Here is a 25,264-nt window from a genome sequence, read left to right as displayed (position 1 = left end):
GCAGTCATATAAGCCTATGGGTGCGAGTGAGACAACGCACATCACTCAGATACAGGGCAGACAAAGTACGCCTGCGCCGGAGCTACGGCAAGAAGACAAGAAGAGAATGTCATCGCAAGAAGATAGGAGGCCCCGGACAGGACCGCGATGCCCATCGGACCGGGACCGCCCCTGGGTGAGTATAATCTAACCTCTTTTTCTTATCTTTCAGGTTACATCGGGGGCTTATCTACAGCATTACAGAATGCTGTAGATAAGCCCCTGATGCCGGTGGCCGCAGTTCATCTTCGATTTTTGGGGTGACAGGTTCCTTTTAACACCAACTCAAAAAGGCTGTAAACACCGAGTGGAGGGGGAAACTAGTGATGAGCGAATATACTCGTTACTCGAGATTTCTCGAGCACGCTCGGGGGTCCTCCGAGTAATTTTTAGTGCTCGGAGATTTAGTTTTCAATGCCGCTACTGAATGATTTACATCTGTTAGCCAGCATAAGTACATGTGGGGGTTGCCTGGTTGCTAGGGAATCCCCACGGTCATCAAACTGGCTAAGAGATGTAAATCATTCAGTTGAGGTGAGGAAAACTACCGTATATACTCGAGTATAAGCCGAGATTTTCAGCACATTTTTTTGGGCTGAAAGTCCCACTCTCGGCTTATACTCGAGTCATACCCAGGGGTCGGCAGGTGAGGGTGAGCGGGGGCTGTCTAATTATACTCACCTACTCCTGGCGCGGTCCCTACAGGTCCCTGGCTTCCCGGCGCCGGCAGCTTCTTCCTGTAGTGAGTGGCCACATGGTACCACTCATTACAGTAATGAGCCGGTAACGGTGACCGCTCAGTACAGGATGAAGCTGCGGCGTCGGGGAAGCAGGGACTGCACAACGCCGGGAGCAGGTAAGTATAACCGGGAGGGGAGCGCAGCGCTGCGCGATACTCACCTGCTCCTCGTTCCGACGCCGCTCCATCTACAGCAGTGGCGCTCAGGTCAGAGGGCGCGGTGACGTGGTTAGTGCACACCCTCAGCCTGAACGTCAGTGCTGAAGATGGAGCGGCGCTGAAACAATCAGCACATGAATATTGAAAGCGCCGGGGGCCTGAGCGACGGAGAGGTGAGTATGTGATTTTTTTTTATCACAGCAAATGGGGCAAGTGTCTGTATGGAGCATCTATGGGGCCATAACGTTTGTGCAGCACTATATGGGGCCATAACGTTTGTGCAGCACTATATGGGGCCATAACGTTTGTGCAGCACTATAAGGGGCCATAACGTTTGTGCAGCATTATATGGGGCCATAATGTTTGTGCAACACTATAAGGGGCCATAACGTTTGTGCAGCACTATAAGGGGCCATAACGTTTGTGCAGCATTATATGGGGCCATAATGTTTGTGCAGCACTATAAGGGGCCATAACGTTTGTGCAGCACTATAAGGGGCCATAACGTTTGTGCAGCATTATATGGGGCCATAATGTTTGTGCAGCACTATATGGGGCCATGACGTTTTGCAGCACTATATGGGGCCATAACGTTTGTGCAGCACTACATGGGGCAAGTGTCTGTATGGAGCATCTTATGGGGCCATAACATTTGTGCAGCACTATATGGGGCAAATATCTTTATGGAGCATCTTATGGGGCCATAATGAACTTTATGGAGCATTATATGGGGCTCCTGACTCAATATGGATATTCAAAAACACTTAACCTACTGATGTCTCAATTAATTTTACTTTTATTGGTATCTATTTTTATTTTTGACATTTACCGGTAGCTGCTGCATTTCCCTCCCTAGGCTTATACTCGAGTCATTAAGTTTTCCCAATTTTTTGTGGCAAAATTGGGGGGGGGGGGGGTTTCGGCTTATACTCGAGTATATACGGCAAATCTCCGAGCACTAAAAAATACTCGGAGGACACCCGAGCGTGCTCGGGAAATCTCGAGTAACGAGTATATTCGCTCATCACTTGGAGAAATGCTTCAAAAACCGCTTTGAGGGGGAAAAAAATAAAAAAGAAAATTCTTGAAATGAAAGAAAAAAAAACCCTGGATTTTTCCACCTCGGGACATATTTTTTGACTGCTTTGTGAGGTGATTTTTTTTTTTTTTAAGAGGATGAGAAAGAAACTCTGTGAACATAATCCAATCCACATTTCCATTATTTTTTTTCCTGCGTGTTCCCCGTCACAGGGGTGTTTTTTTTCTCACATTTAGGCGGCGCCCTATTATTAACATATTTTACTAGTGATATTAAAGACGAAAAAATCCGGTCTGTGAGCGAAGATCTGTGACCGGCTGCCCGCGCAGCTACAGACCAGTAGACTGTGAGTGCAGCGAACGCTTGAAACACCCGCGAATTTATACTCCCCGGGCTGTGGCGGTCGTGACGTCACCGTCCCGCCTCTTTTCCTCCATGCATAGGAATGTGGGCGTGTCCCGGCGGGGGTGGGCGTGTCCAGGGTCGCGGCCGTGGAGGTGACGTTGCATGTGCGGTGTCGCTGACCCTGTACTTGTCACGTTGTCTGATTCACACACAGCGTCAGAGCACAGACTCCGGACTCTGCCTCGTGATGTGACGCCCGTGCTGCGCGCTGCCATCTCTGTGAGCGGATCCTCTGCCGGAACAGGGTGAGTAGTGACTGAGCTGCTGTCACTTGCAGTGGGAGGCATAATGCGGTGCACGGGAGGACTTCCTGCACACACCGGCTTCCTAGTGCTGAGCCTTCTTCACAGGTGTGAATGGTGACCAGGAACAGCCCCATAATGTCTCCTTACATGGGACTGCACACCCCCTTCATTGAGCACATCTGCGCCAGAAGTTTACAGAAAATGACAAAACTTCCAATTTTCATGGACCCCCGTGTGATGCCCCCGCTCCGCCTGTGGTCCTGTAGCGCCGTACTTACCTGTAGGACGTGGTCCCCTCCATATATTTGGGGCATCTGGGGGTCTGTGTCTGTCCCACGCTGCACCATTTTGTGACCGTGCCCTGAATGTGGACGAACTCCGTCTTTAGATTTAGCGTCATGACGAACACGCACACGAAACCGACTGGAACCCCCCACTAAGGCTACTTTCACACTAGCGTCGTTTGGCCTCCGTCGCAATGCGTCGTTTTGGAGAAAAAAACGCATCCTGCAGAGTTGCCCACGTGATGCGTTTTTTCTCTATAGACTTTCATTAGCGACGGATTGCCACACGTCACATGCATCGTGCGACGGATGCGTCGTGTTTTTGCAGTCCGTCTGACAAAAAAAAATGTTCCATGCAACGTTTTTTTTGCCAGTCGGTTCCGCTTTTTCCGACCGCGCATGCGCGGCCGGAACCCCGCCCCCTCCTCCCCGGACCTTACAGTGGGGCAGCGGATGCGTTGAAAAACTGCATCCGCTGCCCCGTTGTGATTTTATTTCACAGTATGCGTTGGTCCGACGCACTGCGACAGGCCCGTACCGACGCTAGTGTGAAAGTAGCCCAAGTGTGGCATTTCTTCTAGGAGTCTGGTAGGTGCGTCCTTTTTCTCGGAGCTCCTTCCAGCCTCCGGGAGGGTCGGGTGTTGGCAGATGTGCCCTACTAAATCCATAAAGAAGTTATCTAATGTTATAAAATCTGCGCCCTCATAGGGATGCTTTTCTATGTTTCGAAAAATGGACCCCAAATGCTTTAAAATACCTTAAAGGGGTCGTCCAGGACTTTTTTTTTTACTATAGTCCTAAGAAGTTGCTAACTACCGGCATGTTGTACTCAGCAGTCACAGACTGCTCCTGCCAGCGATTCAGCTGCTTCGACAGAGCTTCTTTTCTGTTGATGGGATGTGACTGCGGACATTATGCTAATTGACTGTCGGCTCCCCACACCTAAGGCCGGCTTCACACTTGCGAGTTTTACGGACGTAAGAGCGCAGAAACTACGTCCGTAAAACTCGCAAAAAATACGGCACAATTATTCTCTATGCCCCTGCTCCTATCTGCCGTATTTTACTGATCAGTATTATACGGCTTTCTACGGCCGTACAAAATCGCAGCATGCTGCGTTTGTCACCGTACTGCGCAAGAAATACGCCAATGAAAGTCTATGGAAGCGTGAAAAATATGGATTACACACGGACAAGCAGTGTGACTTGCGAGAAATACGCAGCGCTGTTAGAGAGAAAAGCCGGTAATTCAGTGCGGTGTACAGTAAAATCACACTGACAGCTTACAGTCCAATAGGTAGAATAAATGTGTACACATAGAATAGGTATATATATATATATATATATATATGTCAGTGAGACACATATATGTATATATATTAATATTTTTTCCAGCGCTATACAGCTTGAAAGCCGGTAATTCAATTACCGGCTTTTTCTTTCTCCTTCCTAAAACCCGACATGATTTGAGACATGGTTTACATACAGTAAACCATGTCTTCTCTCCATTTTTTTTGCAGATTCCACACTACTAATGTCAGTAGTGTGTATCTGCAAAATTTGGCCGTTCTAGCTCTTAAAATAAAGGGTTAAATGGCGGAAAAAATTGGCCTGAGCTCCCGCGCAATTTTCTCCGCCAGAGTAGTAAAGCCAGTGACTGAGGGCAGATATTAATAGCCTGGAGATAGTCTATGGTTATTGCCCCCCCCCCTGGCTACAAATATCTGCCCCCAGCCACCCCAGAAAAGGCACATCTGGAAGATGCGCCTATTCTGGCACTTGGCCACTCTCTTCCCATTCCCGTGTAGCAGTGGGATATGGGGTAATGAAGGGTTAATGTCACCTTGCTATTGTAAGGTGACATTAAGCCTAATTAATAATGGAGAGGCGTCAATTATGACACCTATCCATTATTAATCCAATTGTAGTAAAGGGTTAAATAAAAGACAAACACATTATTTAAAATTATTTTAATGAAATAAAAACAATGGTTGTTGGAGTATTTTATTCTACGCCCAATCCAGTCACTGAAGACCCTCGTTCTGTGAACGAAAAAACATAATAAACCAACAATATACTTACCCTCCGCAGATCTGTAACGTCCAACGATGTAAATCCTTCTGAAGGGGTTAAAACATTTTGCAGCAAGGAGCTTTGCTAATGCAATGCTACTCCTCGCTGCAAAACCCCGGGGAATGAGTCTAAATATAGATCAATGAGCTATATTTAGCTTCATTTGCGGTGAGGCGCCCTCTGCTGGATGTTCATAGATCGTGGGAAATTACCTAGAAAGCCTGGGAGCTTTCTAGGAAATTTCCCACGATCTATGAACATCCAGCAGAGGGCGCCTCACGCAAATGAAGCTAAATATAGCTCATTGATCTATATTTAGACTCATTCCCCGGGGTTTTGCAGCGAGGAGCAGCCTGCATTAGCAAAGCTCCTTGCTGCAAAATGTTTTAACCCCTTCAGAAGGATTTACATCGTTGGACGTTACAGATCTGCGGAGGGTAAGTATATTGTTGGTTTATTATGTTTTTTCTTTCACAGAACGAGGGTCTTCAGTGACTGGATTGGGCGTAGAATAAAATACTCCAACAACCATTGTTTTTATTTCATTAAAATAATTTTAAATAATGTGTTTGTCTTTTATTTAACCCTTTACTACAATTGGATTAATAATGGATAGGTGTCATAATTGACGCCTCTCCATTATTAATTAGGCTTAACCCCTTAATGACCGCCAATACGTCTTTTAACTGACCTGAGATATAAGAGAATAGCCTCCCCATACAGGTGATAACCCAGCATCTGTCAGTTGTACACTATAGCTGACAACTTGCTGCACCAGCCACGATCAGTATTTGCACCTTCTAAATCTGTTTAACCCCTTAGATGCTGCTGTCAATAGTGACTACATCATTATAAATGGTTAACAGAGTGTGGGGGCTTCCTCTTTATCCCAATTGGTGCCCTCAGATCATGATTTTGCGGTCCTGATGTTTGCGATGGCAATTCATGACCAAATAGCGGCCTTAGAGTCTGACGGCTGTAGTAATCTGTTTAGAAGTTAGCAACATTTAGGTGGTAAAAATACACATTTTCATTTCTGTCATACCACTTTGCATTAATTCCTGTAAAGCACCTGAAGGGTTAATAAACTACCTGACAGCAGTTTTCAATATGTTTAGGGGTGCTGTTTTTAAAATGGTATCACGTTTGTGGGTTTCCCAATATATGGGACCCCTAAAGTCACTTCAATCATGGATAAGTCCCTAAAAAAATAAATTTTGTAAATTTCTTTGAAAAAATGAAAAATTGCTGCTACATTTTTAAACCTCCTAAAATGCTAACAAAATAAAATAACATTTTACAAATGGTCCTGATGTAAAGCAGACATGTGGGAAATGTTATTTATTAATGGTTTGCTGTGGTATGACTATCTGGATTAAAGGGATAATCATTCAAATTTAGAAAATTGCTAATTTTTTAACATTTTTCTCAAATTTTTGATTTTTTTTTTATAAATAAACACAAAAAATGTTGAACTAAATTTACCATTATCATAAAGTAGAATGTGTCACGAAAAAACAATCTCAAAATCACTGGGATTTGTTGAAGCGTTGCAGAGTTATTACCACATAAAGTGACACTGGTCAGATTTCAAAAATTTGGCTCGGTCACTAAGGGGTTAATGTCACCTTACAATAGCAAGGTGACATTAACCCTTCATTACCCCATATCCCACCGCTACACGGGAATGGGAAGAGAGTGGCCAAGTGCCAGAATAGGCGCATCTTCCAGATGTGCCTTTTCTGGGGTGGCTGGGGGCAGATATTTGTAGCCAGGGGGGGGCCAATAACCATAGACCCTCTCCAGGCTATTAATATCTGCCCTCAGTCACTGGCTTTACTACTCTGGCGGAGAAAATTGCGCGGGAGCTCACGCCAATTTTTTCCGCCATTTAACCCTTTATTTTAAGAGCTAGAACGGCCAAATTTTGCAGATACACACTACTGACATTAGTAGTGTGGAATCTGCAAAAAAAATGGAGAGAAGACATGGTTTACTGTATGTAAACCATGTCTCAAATCATGTCGGGTTTTAGGAAGGAGAAAGAAAAAGCCGGTAATTGAATTACCGGCTTTCAAGCTGTATAGCGCTGGAAAAAATATTAATATATATACATATATGTGTCTAATGACATATATATATATATATATATATATATATATATATATATATAGACAGTGTATATATATATATATATATTTTGTTCTTTTTGGGAAACATGGATCATTTCTATAGCGGTATGTTGGTTTTGCAAGCCTGCGAGAAAACCACGCAGTACGGATGCCATACGGATTACATACGGAGGATGCCATGCGCAAAAAACGCTGACACACCCTGCCTACGGAGGAGCTACGGACCACTATTTTCGGGACATTTCAGCGTATTACGGCCGTAATATACGGACCGTATTTTCATACGCTGAGTGTGAAGCCGGCCTAAGGCTGCGTCACACTATCAGTATTTGGTCAGTATTTTACATCAGTATTTGTAGCCAAAACCAGGAGTGGAACAATTAGAGGAAAAGTATAATAGAAACATATGCACCACTTCTGTATTTATCACCCACTCCTGGTTTTGGCTACAAATACTGATGTAAAATACTGCTAGTGTGACGGCAGCCTAACTGCGGGGAGTCGGCTATCAGTCAGTATTATGTTGTCAGTGACAACCTGTCAACAGAACAGCCTGGAAGAGGAAGAGCTGCTTTGTTGACCCAGAGCAACTAAATCGCCAGCGGGAGCGTTCAGTGACCGCTCTGAGCCAGTGCCGGGCACAACAGGCAGGTGGATGCCGGTGTTAGCATCTACCTATCTGTTAGTTTTTAGGCCCGTAATAAAAAAAATTGTACTAGACCTCCCCTTTAAATAACAAACGGAGCAAGTGCTCACCCTCCCGGAATCAAATGCCGGCTCCTCGTCCTTCCTCAGCTCTCGGCGTTTGGTTGCAGCGGTGATGTCACGTCCACAGTGCATATCAAGCTAAAAGGCTAGGGTCACATTGCGTTAGTGCAACCCGTTTAGCGCTAGCGGGTTGCGCTAACGCAATGTTTTTAATGGGGCCGCGTCCTGGGGTCGCGGTAACGTCCCTGCTCTCGCAGATCCCCGATCTGCGAGAGCGGGGAACGGACCGCGGGCGCGCCTCGGATGCTGCAAGCAGCGTCCGCGGCAAGCCAGGAAACACCGGCGCGTCGCTAGCGCGTGCCGAACATGGCACGCGCTAGTGCTGCGCGTTCCCATTGCCGTGAATGGGCGCGCTAACGGACGCGTTGCACGGCGTTAATTTCGCCGTGCAACACTGTCCGTTAAGCGCGTTCCCATAACGCAATGGGAACCCAGCCTAATTACTGACTTCAGCGGCTGTGCCAAGGTTGACGATACAAACCGCTGAGCTCAGTGATTGGCTACAGCGGTAATACACGCTTTCAATGATGTCATAGCTGCAACCAAAACACTAAGACCCGAGCAGTGGCAGGGAATCATCGCTTGACCCCGGGAAAGTGAACATCTGCTCTATTTTTTTTTTATTTTTTTTAGAGTATTTGAAGTCCACTTTTCTATAAGTAGAAAACCCCCGTGGTTTGCACCAGTGGAAGCGGTGATGTCTCATTCTTCCTTCACCTGTCCAGGATTGATAGCAGCGGTCAGGAGATTGGAACAAAGAATCAACAGGGACACATTTGATGCCATGCCCAATTCCAGTTACCTGAATGCTGCAGACAATCACAGACCTCAGCGGTCAGGGGAGTCAAGAATGGGAAGGTCACTGCGGCCAGTCCTAGCACAGACCACCGGGCGCGGCCTTTGTTGGATCCACGTGGGTAGCAGCAGGTGAGTTTAGCTCGGTTTATTATTTTGTGCGGTTGCCAAGTTTTTTTTTTTTTAATACCTACGCTTCGGACCACTCTTGGTCACAGATTTTCATTAGTTAGGTATCACCTGAACTTACTCGCTAACTTTTGCCAGAGAAAGTGCTTCAGGAAACGCTGCCATTTTTTTCTGGCATCTTTTTGAATTTTTTTTTATCATAGTTTTTGCCAGTGTTTTTTTTGAGACATTTGGTATAAAGAACGGTCACATCATTTCTTTTAGCCACTAAAACCTGAAAAAAAAAAAAAAAAAAACTCTTTAAAGTTTTAGCATTTTTTGTTTTAAGGCAACGTTCACAATTGCGTTCTGCTGGGCTGCGTCGGGCGCAGCCGCGGCGACGCATGCGCCCCTATATTTAACATGGGGGCGCATGGACATGCGTTTGCATGCGTTTTGCGATGCATGCGTCTTTTTTGCCGCAAGTGTTAGGGCGCAGAGGACGCAGCAAGATGCTTTTTTTTTTTTTTTCGTCCAAAATCCGGCAAAAAAAGGACGCATGCCTCGCAAAACTATGTGTTTTGCATGCGTTCTTGTTTGCGTTGTGCGTTGCGTCGCTGACACAGCACCGCACAACGCAAATGTGAACGTAGCCTAAGCGCTATTACTGAATCCGCATGATAGAGACATTGTGTGCGCGTGCCCTTTAGTTTTCTCAGGCGTTTTCTTGAGCAGATCCACTCCAAAAAGCCTGGAAAAAATCATTTTAAAAGAAAAAAAAAACATTTTCCTATTCATATTTATTGTAAAACCACTTTGATGGTTATATGTTCTGTCATTGGAACATTTTATTTTTCCACTTTACGTACTGAAAAACGCCACGGTAGGTGAAAAGAAAGTGCGTGTCACTGCTTTGAAGCTACTTCTGATGCAAACTATGAACTGTCCAATCAAAAAACTTTAAAAAAAACAACAACAAAAAAACACACTTTAGGGAAAAAGGAATCTTCAAGGCTGATACAGGAAATGGTTGAGGAAATCAAACCCCCTGAGGCAATGTTCACACGTTGCTGTTTTTTTTGGGGGGCTACTAAACTTTATCACTATGCTCAAAAGACAGCAAAAACTGTTTAAAATTTGCATTTAAAAAAAATGCAACGTGTGAACATAGCCTAAGGGTATGTGAATACAACGTCTTTTCAAGGTGGGTGAACTTACCTTGTTTTTTTAAGAGAAAGACACTTCAGGAGATGCTTGTGTTTTTTTTTCGTGGCTGTTGGCGATTTTTGTTATTTAGGACGTTTTTTTTAACTGGAATTATTTGGATGTTTTTGTAACTACATTCAGCAAGGAAGAAACTGCTAAGAGTTTTTTTTCAAGCTGAAACACTGGCAAAACGTTCAAAATGAAGTTGGAGTGTGTTCCGGGTGTCTATTGTGCATTCCCAGTGATTTGCGTTGTAAAATATAGAGCAGAAAATACCGGTAGAATGGTCGGGTCACTTATTCTAACCGCTTGACATCTTTGGACACCTAAAGGTCTTAGAAGAGCCTCAAAATACTAAACATGAAAATAAAGTACGGTAGTTTTTAGATATAAAGGCATATGTTTATTTCTTTTTGAGTATTTAGCTTGTGTTTTTTTCAGGGGGTTTCAGCACGGACCCGACTTGAAGAGACGTTGTATGCACATACCCAAAAGTTCCCCAAAGGAGCATTTTCTGAATGTTGTCTTCTAAAATCAGCATATCCACAGTGTTGTGTTCACATCCTTGGCTGGTTCTAGCGGAGCTTTGCTGTCCTCTCCTCTACAACAGCAGTGCAAAGCTGTGTTTGTTAACCATTGCAGACAGATCAGTGATGTGAAACTGTTGATGCATATAGCAAAAGATAATCCTTTGTGATATGCATCAACAGAGTGGCAAAAAGTCAGTGGTTTTGACCTCCTAAATAAAGAAAAAAAACCTCCATGTGCGCATTCCCTTGTACCTTGTAACCTCTTTTCCCCTTGATCTATTTATTTGGTTGGCACTCACTGCTAAATATACTTACAGAACTGGTTTTGAATATGTCAAAAGAAAAATTCACTACAAGTTCTTCCTGTTCCCCTACAAAGTCTTTGTTAGAATATCACGCCAAGGGTGATATTTTTTTGTGTTTCGCTATATTTAATATTGCTGTCATTTGCAACAAATTAATCAAAAATGTGTTAGGCTGGTTTCACATTTGCGTTTTAAAAACGCAGAGTTTTAAACGCAAACGCAGGTGGTGAAAAAAACGCGTGCAAACGCTGCGTTTTTTAGACGCATGCGTTTTTGCATGTGGTAAAAAAAACGCTGCGTTTTGACGCGTTTACATGCGTTTTTTCCTGCGTTTGCGTTTTTGAAACGCATGATGAGAAGTGTGTGACAGCTGCCAATCATCAAAATCAACTAGAAAACCCACTATAAACAGAAATAGCTAAGGTTAGGGTCCCTAGGGTTAGGGTCCCTAGGGTTAGGGTCCCTAGGGTTAGGGTCCCTAGGGTTAGGGTTAGGGTCCCTAGGGTTAGGGTTAGGATCCCTAGGGTTAGGGTTAGGATCCCTTTAGGGTTAGGATCCCTTTAGGGTTAGGATCCCTTTAGGGTTAGGGTTAGGATCCCTTAAGGGTTAGGGTTTGGATCCCTTTATCACCTTTATGGTGGGGGGTGGCTTATCAGTGTGTATTCTTGTTTTTTTCTATTGAAACGCATGCGTTTAAAAACGCAAGCAAACGCATCTGCTTAAAAACACATGCGTTTACATAGACAGCAATACGTTTTTTTGTCGCAAAAAAAGCATGCATTTTTTTGCGGCAAAAAACGCCTCTAGAAATTACTACATGTTGCATTTCCGCAACAAAACGCAAGCATAGAAACGACGCATGCGTCGGCAAAACGCATGCAAAAAAACGCATGCGTTTTTAATGTTAAGTATAGAAGAAGAAAAACGCATGCGTTTTTTTTGCGCTAAAACGCAGCGGCAAAAAACGCAAATGTGAAACCAGCCTTAAAGGGGGTTGATAAATGTATCGCAAGCTTGTCTAGAAATGTTTGTGCCACCTTCTCCCGGATTGAGATGGTACAAAAATTTGGTGATATTTTTAAAGGGTCATGTTCATAAATAAACGACCACTGACGTGCATGGTGCAAATGGGTAAAACATGCGTCTGACAGCAGATAGGACTTTATTTGGGGGAAAAAATTGCAGAATAAGTCACAAATGCATGGAGAAACATGGGCTAAAAGGTTTATATACACGGCTGTATTACTCTATGTACGGAATTAAAACAGGGCTCCCGTGAAGGAGTGTGAACTGTCCGATATACCGCCTATATGCATCTGAATTCATACATAGGTTTTTCTCTTTTGACATGCTTTTTTGTACTCCCTGTGCATGGAGGTATTCTCCCCATGAAACTTTGCACTTCCTCTAAAAATCCATACCCTAAAATTATTGTCTATATTGCATCCAACACCTAGTCCTCTAAAGACAATCTCCATGCTGAGCTCTGCAAAACCACTCCCATACTCCTGATTGGCAGTTATCTGTTTACTCTTTAAGCAAGCAGCCAATCAGTGGTAGGGGCGTGATTACACAGACTAGCTGGACTACATGGCACAAGACACCTAGTCCTGCAGTAATCTCCTTATGGTATTGAAACTACGGCTAGCTGATAAGCAAGTGTGACACATCACTGGAATCGGGGTCTCAGCCCCTACGTCATGCTGCTCTCAGATTAAATATCAAAAATCTGCTGACAAATTCCCTTTGACAATAAAGGCAAGCAGAGCAGACTTCAATTTACTATATAAAGTGTCACTAAAAATAATGTATTTCACGTGGTACAGTGGAGACCTTGAGTATTTGATACTCTGCCGATTTTGCAAGTTCTCCCACCTGCAAAGAATGGAAAGATCTGTAATTTTTATCGCAACTGTGAGAGACGGAATCTAAAAATAAAAACTAGAAAATCCCATTGTATGATTTTTACATAATTAATTTTATTGTATGAAATGAGTATCTGATACAATAGAAAAACAGAACTTAATATTTGGTACAGAAACCTTTGTTTCCAATCACAGAGGTCAAACGTTTCCTGTAGTTCTTGACCAAGTTTGCACACACTGCAGCAGGGACTTTGGCCCCCTCCTCCATACAGATCTCCAGATCTTTCAGGTTTCGGTGTTGCTGCTGGTCAACAGTGAGTTTCAGCTCCCTCCAAATATTTTCTGCTGGGTTCAGGTCTGTAGACTGGCTTGGCCACTGCAGGATCTGGAATTGCTTCTCGCAGAGCGACTGCTTAGTGGCCCTGGCTGTGTGTTTTGAGTTATTGTGCTGAAAGACCCAGCCACGACCCATCTTCTGTGCTGTTACTGAGGAGGTTGTTGGCCAAAATCTCACGATTCATGACCCCATCCATCCTCCCTTCAATACGGTGCAGTTGTCCTGGCCCCTTTGCAGAAAAACATCCCCAAAGTATGATGTTTCCCCCACCATGCTTCACAGTTGGGACTGTGTTCTTGGAGTTATACTCCTCTTTCTTCCCTGAAACACGCCGAGTGGAGTTGATACCAAAAAGTTCTGTTTTGGTCTCATCTAACCTCCCATGCCTCCTTTGGATCATCCATCCAGATGGTCATTGACAAACATCAAACGGGCCTGACCATGTTCTGGCGTGAGCAGGGGGACCTTGTGTGCCCTGCAGGATTTTAATCCATGGCGGCTTATTGTGTAATGTTTGATCCCAACTCTCTTCAGGTCATTGACCAGGTTCTCCCATGTAGTTCTGGGCTGATTCCTTACATTTCTCAGACTCATCCTTACCCTACAAAGCGAGATCTTGCATGGAGCCCTAGACTGAGGAAGATTGACAGATGCCTTGTATTGTGCCATCAGATGTTGCCTTCACGCCAAGCTGCTGACCTACTGTCCTTATCCCAGCCCAGCTTTGTGCAGGTCTACAATTTTGTCCCTGGTGTCATTAGACAGCTCTTTGGTCTTGGCCATGGTGGAGAGGTTGGAGTGTGATTGAATGTGTGTGAACAGGTGTCTTTTATACAGGTAACAAGATCAAACAGATGTAACTAATACAGGTAATGAGTGCAGAGTAGGCGGCTTCTTAAAGAAAAACTAACAGGGCTGTGAGAGGCAGAATTCTTGCTGGTTGGTCAGTGATCAACGACTTATTTAATGCAATAAAATGCAATTTAATTAGGTAAAAATCCTACAATGTGATTTTCTAGATTTTATTTTTAAATTCTGTCTCTCACAGGTGAAGTGCACCTATGATAAAAATTACAGACCTTTCCATTCTTTATAGGTGGGAAAACTTGCAAAATCGGCAGCGTATCATATACTTATTTTCGCAACATGCCCTTAGTCTCATCTACCTAGTAATGTTCAAAGATTATCATAATTTACACCCGTCCTTTTTCCCCAATGGGATCCCAGTCTGATTCTCCTGTATCACACATACAAGCTAAAGACTTTTTTTTTTTTAATGGCGAATACTGGCCAGACACAGTCTAGTGGAAATGTGACCAGGAGTATGCAAATCACATAAATGTGGACACATGAGCGCCAGCAGCGCCTTTAATTGGAAGGCACGTATGTTTGGGACCAAGAAAGTGGCTTCTATGGGCACTCTTGGCCATTTTAGTAGAACTGAGGCCCCACAGGCCTATTAGCTTTGGATTGTAGCCTCTGACTGGTCTTCAGGGTCCCATCATTTAGCTGTAGGACATTTGTTAGAAGCTTGTACTGCTGACAGGTTGCCCTTTAAATGAGTACAGAAAACGTAGCCAACAGACTGCATTCTAGATATCTGCAGATGACTAATTAGGTCTTGTTGCAACAATGAATCACCATCTTGATCACAGCCCAAAAGTTTTATTTTCTTGGAGCGTATTCAGAAGTATGATTTACGGTCCTGAATCTCAGTAATCGCCTTTTTTTTTTTCGAGAATTTTTAGGTAATGCACGCAACTAATTTTACACCGGTGCCTATCGGAAAACACCTTTTCTGCAAGCTTGCATCCCAACAGCAGGGAGGCTATAGCTGGTAGATAAGACCTGCGGAATGCTGCTGAAAGTGGCGCTACGGTCATAAGTCGTGAAAAGAAAAGGTTTGAGTATAAAGGCCATTATTGTAGTTGTGTAATTTCTCACAAATATCACCTGCCTGGCCACATTGTAACAATGATCGCGTAAAATGTATCTGCGGAGTTATATTTATATGGATGCACACTAGGTGAACAAAAATATTGAATTCAGTCTTTTCATTCTATCCATTTGCCACAACTCTATAAAAACCATCCCTTCACCCCGCCATCTGTGTTTACAAACTTTTTTGTAAGGGAAGAGTCAGACAGCCATATAACTTGGCCAAAGGTCGCAACACAAAGCACGGACTGGCCGATGTCTCTCCCGACCCGAGCGTGATGACTTCATGTACTCCTACTAGTGATGAGCGAGCACACTCGGGTGACCTCCCAGTATGTATGACTGCTCGGAGATTTAGTTTTCATCGCGGCAGCTGAATGATTTACAGCTACTAGCCAGGCTGAGTACATTTTGGGGTTGCCTGGTTGCTAGGGAATCCCCACATGTAATCAAGCTGGCTAGTAGCTGTAAATCATTCAGCTGCCGCGATGAAAACTAAATCTCCAAGCAGTCATAAATACTCGGAGGTCACCCGAGCGTGCTCAGGAAAACTCGAGCAACGAGTACACTCGCTCATCACTAATTCCTACACTCTGGTCGGAATAGCTGAAGGCCAGTCCGAGCATTGCGTTGCGATCCTCGTCTGAGTCGTCCCTGAGAATGGATCGTTCTGAAGAGCTCACTGAATCCTGTTGTTGTCCTGTGGTAAGGCCTCCATCATTTGTAACAAGACAGTTCATGAAATTTCCCTCCGAAATATTACACTCTCAACTATGAGTGGAATTATTGAAAAGTGGAAACATCTAGTAACTCATCCAAAAGGTTACAAGTGATTACAGTACAGATACAGATAATGATTTACTGCTGACGTTCTTTCTGATGGAATCGTTCACTTTTCCCGTCTTGTCTATCAGGCCCAGACCGACATGACAACTTCTTCCAGCCACGACTCGGCTGCAGAGAATACAACGAAGAAATATTTTACGTCTCGTATTTCCAGCCCCATCACCATCTATTCCCAACCTGCACAAACTCCTCATCCTGCTGATACCCCGATACTGAGCCGCTGCTGCCGTATGTGACCCTATAACTACACCTGCTGTGTGGTACCATAACAGTGCTCCTCTTACTGCCCCACGTAATAATGCCCACCACTGTGCCCCTTACATAATAATGCCTCCTTTGTGCCCTCTAGATGGTAAACTTGCCCCCTAGAAAATATTAGTGATCTCCACTGTTTCAGGGTCCCCCGTTGTTTATGTCGTCACCACAAGTTTTAATTAAAATAAAATAAAAGCCATAATATTTTAACCAATGTCGTCACCGCACCGTGACTTTGAAGTCCTGCAAATGCGTCGGCGCCTTGACCGTTCTGTAAACCACAGGCTTAATGCGACCTGCTGTCTACAGAACAGAGACCGCGTCTCCCTGCTCTGTCGCAAAGCTTAATTTGTATCGGCGTGATGTGCATGCCGATACAGTTAAGTGTTGTGAGTTCTGTTTTTGGGCTCCCTCTGGTGGTTACTGATGGTACTGGGTGACTTGTCTTTCCTGGGTTTCTGGGTTCCACCTGTTCCATCAGCATATGGGAGTTTCCTATTTAACCTGGCTTTGCTGGCATTTCCTCGCCGGTTATCAATGTATCCAGTGTGTCTTGTTACCTCTGCTCCCTGCTCCTAGAACCTTCTGGACAAGCTAAGTTTGGATTTTCCTGTTTTGTGTTTTGCTTAATTTGGTTTTTAGTCCAGCCTGCAGATATGTGATTCTCTGCTGCTGGTTGCTCTAGTGGGCTGAAATTGCTTTTCATGTACCATGAGTTGGCACATGAGTTCAAGTAATTTCAGGATGGTTTTTTGAAGGGTTTTTCGCTGACCGCGCAGTTCACTTTTGTATCCTCTGCTATCTAGCTTTAGCGGGCCTCATTTTGCTGAAACTGTTTTCATACTACGTATGTGCTTTCCTCTCATTTCACCGTCATTATATGTGGGGGGCTGCTATTTGCTGTGGGGTATTTCTCTGGAGGCAAGAGAGGTCTGTGTTTCTTCTGATAGGGGAAGTTAGATCTTCGGCTGGAGCGAGACGTCTAGGATCATCGTAGGCACGTTCCCCGGCTACTTTTATTTGTGTGTTAGGTTTAGGGTCGCGGTCAGCTCAGGTTCCATCGCCCTAGAGCTTGTTTGTATCTGTGCTTGTCATTTTTGTGATCCCCTGCCATTGGGATCATGACAGTTAAGGGTATTGTAGCTCCGGGTGGGCTCTTCTGAGCTCGGGACCTGGGGTGACTGCACCCTCTTCCCCCCTGGTAGCTTTGCTGCTGGTTCTATACCTCATTCTGCCCCATTTTTCATCTCTATGATCATGCAGTACTGTCTACTCCAATGGAAAGATCTTGGAACACTCGTAGATTTCCAATGGAAATAAAGAGCTAATAAAACAATTAATAATAAATGTATATTATACTCAACCTCCATATCTGCACCTTCCCCACCCAACCCTCCGCTATGCAACCGAAGCCCAGATTGATGAGCTCTGATGTCCTCCTGCATCTTGCAGTCTCAATTTGACTCAACTGTTCTTTGTCTAAATTTGGATAAATGGAAAAATAAATGGGTTACTCTTCACTTAAGGGAAGGAAAGATAAGAGATGCCACGTCCGTTTAAGGCAGTTTATTCGCCAACGCATTTCGAAGTAACTTCTTCACCAGGACTAACCACGTCCTCCTGCATCTTGCAGTCTCAATTGGACACAACTGTTCGTTGTCTAATGCCACCCAACTCCCCAACCAAACTAAGACGAGCTTAGGCATTTCTAAACTCAAAACAAGTCTTTGTGTTGATCGCATGTGCTAAGGTAACGAGTGTAGCTAGGAATGTTCTGGTGCACGTCAGTCCCTGGTACCTCCCTTCCCAAAGGCTAAATCAAAGCTGAAACTAAGAATATTAACGTGGTATAATAAAGTCAAATTGTGGAAAAAAAAAAATCAAAAAGTTTTTCATAAGGAAACACCTGTAAGGTGGGGTAGAAGTAAAAGGTTCCCCTTCGCCCCCTCTATAGCACCTCCTAAGTTGTAATAAGAACACATCTATAATGACCCTACGGTCCTTCCAGAAAGTCTATCCGGTAGAAGGGCCATTAGTAGTGTACATCTAATAGGCAGTAAAAAATAAGGGTAGGATCTTCAGACATTCATGCTCAAAATAGAAATTATTATATAAATGATCTGGATGAGAGGTCTACACGGTTCAGAGTCGCATCGACCACTTGTCCTGACAAAGGGGTCGGTGTTCCCCAAAACGCGTAGACCATTCGATCTTCTATTTCTATGTTCAGCATGAATATCTTTAAATAGTACGACTACTACTACTTCCCTAATTTGTTACTGCCTATTTGTTGTACACCCTTAAATTAACCCCTTACAACGCAGCACCTCACTGAATAAAGTTTTGTTCCCGTCACGTTGTCTTCAAGTGTATGTCTAGGACAGTGTTCCCCAACTCCGGTCCTCAAGAGCCACCAACAGGTCATGTTTTCAGGATTTCCTTAGTATTGCCCAGGTGATGGAATTAATGCCTATGCAGGTGATGCAATTATCACCTGTGCAATACTAAGGAAATCCTGAAAACATGACCTGTTGGAGGCTCTTGAGGACCGGAGTTGGGGAACACTGGTCTAGGATATGTCAGGACAATTAAACTTTGGAGGTCTGACCTCTGGAAACTCCATCTAGACTAAGTGGGCAATACAACAGTATTCAAGTTATTGGGGGAAACCCTGAACTAGCGCTGCCTTCTTCATACCGAAGACCTTATAGATCCTGGGAGTGAATTCTTCACCGATCACTAGGTGATAGCATATCCAGATGAGCGGATTGACTCCTGTCCAGGTCATTGGTAACTGACAGCTAGATAGGAGGCCTGCAAATCTCTTACTTTCCAGCGGCCCCAGCATGGCGCCATGTAGTGATGTAAAGCTGTGTAAAATATGTAATAGGTAGAAGGAAGATTAGGGAAAGTTTGATCTGCTGTTGCATTACTGCTATGTCATTAAAGGATTCAACCCATTGTACAGTATGTGTTCGGGACCTCAATACTCCCCACATTGCCCAACCTGCTGACAGTTCAGGCCATCGGCATCATCGCACCGCTGGCATCATCGCACCGCTGGCTCGAACGTTCATGCTTGCAGCTGGAGAGGACAGGCTCAGTCCGACATGGGCACGACCTCACAGACCAACATCGGTCTAAGTGCAATACAATTGCACAAGTCCCAAAGAAGCCGATAGGAAGTACGAATGTTGACTAACCGCCCACTGTTGCAGTCCCCTGAGCTGTAAGCTATAAAATAAAAAGTGACATTTTGGAGGTTAGTGGGGACAATTTAAAAGGTAAGTAATTTACAACGTAAATTTTATTTTTTTCCAACGACTTCCTAAACCTACTCGTTTAAGACTGTGGTTTAACCCTGTAAAGTGCTCTAAACAGAGCAATAGCGCTGGTTGGATAACTGTTTTTTTTTGTAGCTGCCATGCAGTAGCCTCACTTGGAGATGAAAGTGGATATAAAACCCACGCTGTTGAGAATCCAATATACAATAGGTAAACAGGTGCGGTTTTATTTGTCAACACTTTTCGAGGTGATCATACCTCTTCATCAGGACAAACCACAATGATCGTTGTCCACACGTTTCGAGGTGATCATACCTCTTCATCAGGACAGACCACAATGATCGTTGTCCACATGTTTCGAGGTGATCATACCTCTTCATCAGGACAGACCACAATGATCGTTGTCCACATGTTTCGAGGTGATCATACCTCTTCATCAGGAGAAACCACAATGATCGTTGTCAACACGTTTCAAGGTGATCATACCTCTTCATCAGGACAAACCACAATGATCGTTGTCCACACGTTTCTAGGTGATCATACCTCTTCATCAGGACAAACCACAATGATCGTTGTCCACACGTTTCGAGGTGATCATACCTCTTCATCAGGACAGACCACAATCATCGTTGTCCACATGTTTTGAGATGATCATACCTCTTCATCAGGACAAACCACAATGATCATTACAAAAACTTGATTCCAGCTCACCCAGTTGCTCTATGCTCATCCACCTGGGGCTCAGACATCGGCCTCGCCCTGGTCTCACATCAAGGAAAATAGAAAAAATTGGAGTCTGGCTCAGCAGAAAAATGTACATGGTCGACATGACCCAGTCGACGCGTTTCGACTGCACTAGGCAGTCTCGGTCATGAGTAAGTAAGTAAGACTGCCTAGTGAAGTTGAAACGCGTCAACTGGGTCATGTCGACCATGTACATTTTTCTTTTGTATGCACTATATTTTGTTTTGAAAAAGAAAAGGAAAATCCAGTCCTGTTGAGCCGGACTCCAATTTTTTCTATTTTTCTTGATGTGGGGCCGGTGTCTGAGCCCCAGGTGGATGAGCATAGAGCAACTGAGTGAGCTGGAGTCACGTTTTTATAAAGATCATTGTGGTTTGTCCTGATGAAGAGGTATGATCATGCAAGTCTATGGTCCGTCAAAAAAAAAAATCACAACCCTTCTCAGATGACGTTGAGTACAGTCTGATTTTCAGAGACTGACAGAATGGAGAAGATGGATAATTATTTTTTCCATCTTCTTCACATCCGAAAAAAGTCAGATCGCACTGTGATCCATGTCTGATTAGAGTTTGACCAGACTGTGATTTTCTCGGATGAGAGAATATACGGTGGTCTGACCCTAGCCTTAGTGGCCTACAGGTCCACGTGTCTCCTCCATGGCCCCGCACTAGAGTAATCTTACATGTGACATTAGATCACACCGGCATCCAAAAACAATAACTGAAATCCTGGGTGTAAGCTGCATCATTTTTTGCTTTTGGAGAAGAATCGAGAACCCCAAAGGAAATGTGAAGAATATATACTATCCATGCAGATGGTCGCCAGCCCAATGCCCCAGCGCTGCAGGCAATCCTCCCGGCCTCCCTGCTGTTAGGACCAGCGCTTGCTCATAGTTGGTGCACTTCTCCGCTTTTATTTTTTTTGCTTTGTGAAACTGAAGTTGCTGCTTATTTGCCTTGTAGGTAGAATAAGTTTGTCAGGGTGTGATCATGTACAAAGTAAACAGAGACATGGCAAAGTAGTGAAGACCTGGCAAAAGCTGCACGTTTCCGGCGGCAGCTCAAAAGAACTTTGTCGCAGAGTTTTGGTTGAGAAAATCTGCAGCAAATCTGCTACATCTGGACTTAGCCCTATTGGGTATAAAATTCTCAAGATCGTTCTTTGCAAGAGCCTCTCTGCTTCCTGCTTGACAGGGGTGGTGTTTAGTGATGAGCTCACGTGCTGGGATAAGGTGTTATCTGAGCATGCTCGGGTGCTAAGAGTGTCTTCAGCGCGCTTGGAAAATATGTTCGAATCCCCGCGGCTGCATGTTTCGTATCTGTTCGACGGCCTCAACACGTGCAGGTATTACCTGTTTGTCAGGCAATCAGAGGTAACCTAGGCAAACTCTAGAATTAAACAATTGAGAACAAGTAAATTTGCAAAATTGCTAGTTTTTTACAAGTATTTTGCAATATTAACCATATATCATGTTGTGACCCCCCTTTTAAAGGTCTGAGCTGAGCTGTGTATAACCCCACCCACATCACTGATTGGCAGTGTACACAGGAAGCTGCCAATCAGTGTTGGGGGCGTGGTTATACACAGCTCATGAATATGGAAGACTACCTGGCACAGGTTTACTAGTCCTTTAGTGATAATCTACTGCAGAGAAAAATTTGATTTTTATCAAAACTACAGCAAGCAGCCCAGTAAGTGACACATCGCTGGTATCGGGATCTTTGTCTTTACATTATGCTGCTCTCAGATTAGGTGACAAAAATCTGGTGACAGATTCCCTTTAAGTTCACAACTCGCTCATCTTTTACATATTGAACTGTGATTTCTGTTACGCTGTAATGTCTATTGTCTGTACAAATCCCCTCTATCATTGTAAAGCGCTGCGGAATATGTTGGCGCTATATAAATACAATTATTTATTATTATTATTCGAGTGCTGTAATTTGTGAAAGGACTTTTCGGGATTTCTTTATTATTATTATTTATTTTTTACATTTGGCACAACGATAGAGTAAGCCTACTGGCATTATGCTGCACCAAATGCGAACCTTAGTGGTTTTCGATATTTGCAGACCATGACAAATATCTAAACTTGCTACGTGATGTTTGAAGATGCCCAGTACCCCAGATATACCACAAGAGGGCGCACAAAGATAAGTCTCGTGCTACATTTGTAGTATATATGCATTGTATATAGGGCACAAGTGACTGATATCTGAGGAACAAACAATGCGTGCTCTCAGCCCATGCGACACAATTTACGGTATGTGGTCATTTATGGCTCTTACGGTACAATCGTTGCTATCGGAGGAGATGTAACACGCGGGATTCACTATGTACAGAAGCATCGACCCATTGGCAGTGGGCACCTCTCCTAAATCGTGCCACCAATGGGGCTCTATCCCAGCCGTAATCAAGGATCAGACAAAAATGTCTTCAGTGGACTTGTTCACACGTTGCGTTCGATTTGCATCCGTAAATGGGATCGCGCTCGGCCATGCAAGTCTAAGGATCCGTCAAAAAAAAAAAAAATCACACCCACGTGGATGGAGAATAATTTTTTTTTTCCATCTTCACATCCGAAAAAAAATCGGATCAAACTCTGATTCTCTGATTTGCCCAATTTTCTCGGATGAGGGATAATCCGCTGGTCAGACTTTAGCCTCATGACTCAAGCAGGGAAAAGATACCTCCTGTTTCTGCATAGAGCTTAGAAGGATTCAGCTCGTCGAATCTTAATCACGTGATGTCATAGACCAAGGGGAAAGAGAACAATTAGCTGGTAGAAAGGCAAAATGAGCAATTGTAAGTACACAGCGCTGTATAATACGATGACGGCAATATATTTAGAGGATAAAAAAAGTCTGATCTATCAAAATATAAATGATTAGCCCAATCAGTAAACCCCTAATTTTATGGAGGTTTCGTTATGGTGGAATAACCAGGGTCGGTAACGATAAACCTGATAATTTGGTTATAGAGTGGAATCTTTCTACAGCGGCATGTTCTCTGCAGACCGTTGTGAAAATACGTGGGACCTTCACTGTGTTTTTAGTCATATTAATTCAGAACGTCCCAAGGTCTCCTCTTGGCCAGATCCTAGCCGTCATGTTGATGTCCTCATTCTGATGCAATGGTGCACATTGGTCCTAGGCCAACGTTACCAATCCCAGGGTCGTCCACGTTTGCATTGACAGTAAGGCCTCATATTAGACGTCCGTTTTTCACGTTCATGTTCTACCCGTGTGTTTCCCAAATCCAACATATATCCATCATATAACGTGCACGTGTCCATTTTTTTTTTTTTGGGGGGTGGGGGGGACCAATTTTGTGCCCGGGACATATGTCGGTTATTGATCCGATTTGCGAATCCAAATCCACCTTTTCAAGTGAACGGTTCAATTAAAAAAAGTCAGCATTTCCGCGCGTCACCCAAGCGTTGTCTAGTTTTTACTGTTTGTGTACAGTCGTTGCATTGTGTCGTCGTAGGTTCAACATGCTGCTCTGAAGCGGACGCTTGCCGTGGATGACTGTCTACGGATTCCCACCATGATGTGGAAGACTGTCGCGCTGGTCTGGACAGTGGGCCTGTGCCTATGTGATAGCAGGGTTGTGTCGGCAGAGAAGGCGGTCCGTCTGCCGGAGGTGTCCGAGATCAGCAATGAGGATGAATGCAGACAAGTCTGCAGGGAGAGCCTGTCCCCAGGTAAGTCATCATGCTGTCCGTCCATTCTTGCCGCACATTTCCACTGGATGGCTTTCCTCTTTCCTGGTGTTTATTTTTCATGGACCCATAAACTTTCACTCAGACCAAAATCAGACATGATTGGGCACAATGTCACAATTCCTGTAACCCCAAAACTTCAGTCTAAGATCTTTCCGTTAGACCATCCCTTTTAACATACATTTTTTACGGTTGTTTTTAGCTTTTTTTTCCCCCCCATGTCCAGGTATATTTGTCTCCTTAATACACGATTGCAGTCCTGATTTTCTTTTAAGGTTGTCAGTAATTTCAGATGTTTTGCTGCATCATCTGAGAGCAGCATGATGTAGGGGCATAGACACTGATTCCGGTGACGTATCACTTACTTTACCGGGTGCTGCAGTTTTCTTTTATTAAAAACTGATTTATCCGCTACAGATCTAGCAGTTCTCTGAAGGCTGCGTTCTGTTTAACCCCGCCCACACCACTGATTGGCTGCTTTCTGTGTACGCTCTGCATAACCAGAAAGCGACCAATCAGTGATGGGGGCGTGACTGGACTACCTGGCAGCAGGCCAACTAGTCTTCTGTCGATAATCTCCTGCTGATAAAACAGTGATGTTAGAAAAACTACACAGAGGAGCCCAGTAAGTGATACATCACTGGAATCGGAGTCTCCTCCTCTACATCATGCTGCTGTCAGATTAGGTGGCAAAAAAACGTGGTTTCAGATTCATTTCAGAAATGGTCCTAGTGTAAGCCGCCCATTAAATATGCAATTTAGTTTTCCTTCCTATGCTCTATATAAAATGACAAAGAGAAATAAGGTAAAAAAAAAATAAAACATTCAGCATGGCAGCGTGTTTTATCTTTTACAGGACCGGTAGGTTTGCCAGCAGCTTTGACTCTGGCAGCCGTTAGTGGGCACTGGTGTCTTTACTACTTATTGTATACAGCTCGGAGTGTCACATACTTGTGTACAAGTTGCATTTGCGTGGCAGCGCGTCATTATACGTATGGCCCGTGCTGTATGTGGATGTTTCGAATCTGTAGCTGTCACATATATTTACTCTTCCTAAATGCCCAATTCCCAGTCTCACGCTGATTGTACACAAAGGACATTTTAGTAAAGCGCCATGTGATTGTGTTTGGGGCCAAACAAGTCGGCATCTGGCGGTTCTAACGATGATGGATGATGCGGAACGCGCTGCTTTCTGAAGACCTTTTACCTGTTTATACCACAAACGCTCCGCGAGATGTTTTCACAGCTTGTATTATATCGTTTGCTGCAGTTTACACCAATTACATCGGCTCAAGATGTTCAAATACCGACGACATCAATTATGACTTTTTTTTTTTTTAACCCCTTTACCCCCAAGGGTGGTTTGCACGTTAAGGACCGGGCCAATTTTTACAATTCTGACCACTGTCCCTTTATGAGGTTATAACTCTGGAACGCTTCAATGG

At 44.0% G+C, this 25,264-nt stretch overlaps 1 protein-coding gene across 1 annotated transcript in view; it reads left to right on the top strand.

The window, feature by feature from the left end:
* Positions 1 to 2,451: 2,451 nt before the first annotated feature.
* Positions 2,452 to 25,264, top strand: part of C9H11orf24 (chromosome 9 C11orf24 homolog) — a 32,791-nt gene continuing 9,978 nt past the window's right edge. Inside the window, exons 1-2 of the mRNA XM_069739985.1 lie at positions 2,452 to 2,626; positions 23,585 to 23,801. Coding sequence (XP_069596086.1) covers positions 23,645 to 23,801 — 157 coding nt within the window. The 5' untranslated portion in view covers positions 2,452 to 2,626; positions 23,585 to 23,644. The remainder of the gene's footprint in view (positions 2,627 to 23,584; positions 23,802 to 25,264) is intronic.

This window comes from Ranitomeya imitator, chromosome 9 (genome assembly GCF_032444005.1).
Source record: "Ranitomeya imitator isolate aRanImi1 chromosome 9, aRanImi1.pri, whole genome shotgun sequence".
Taxonomy (NCBI): Eukaryota; Metazoa; Chordata; class Amphibia; order Anura; family Dendrobatidae; genus Ranitomeya; species Ranitomeya imitator.
This window is presented reverse-complemented; position numbering and strand designations above follow the sequence as displayed.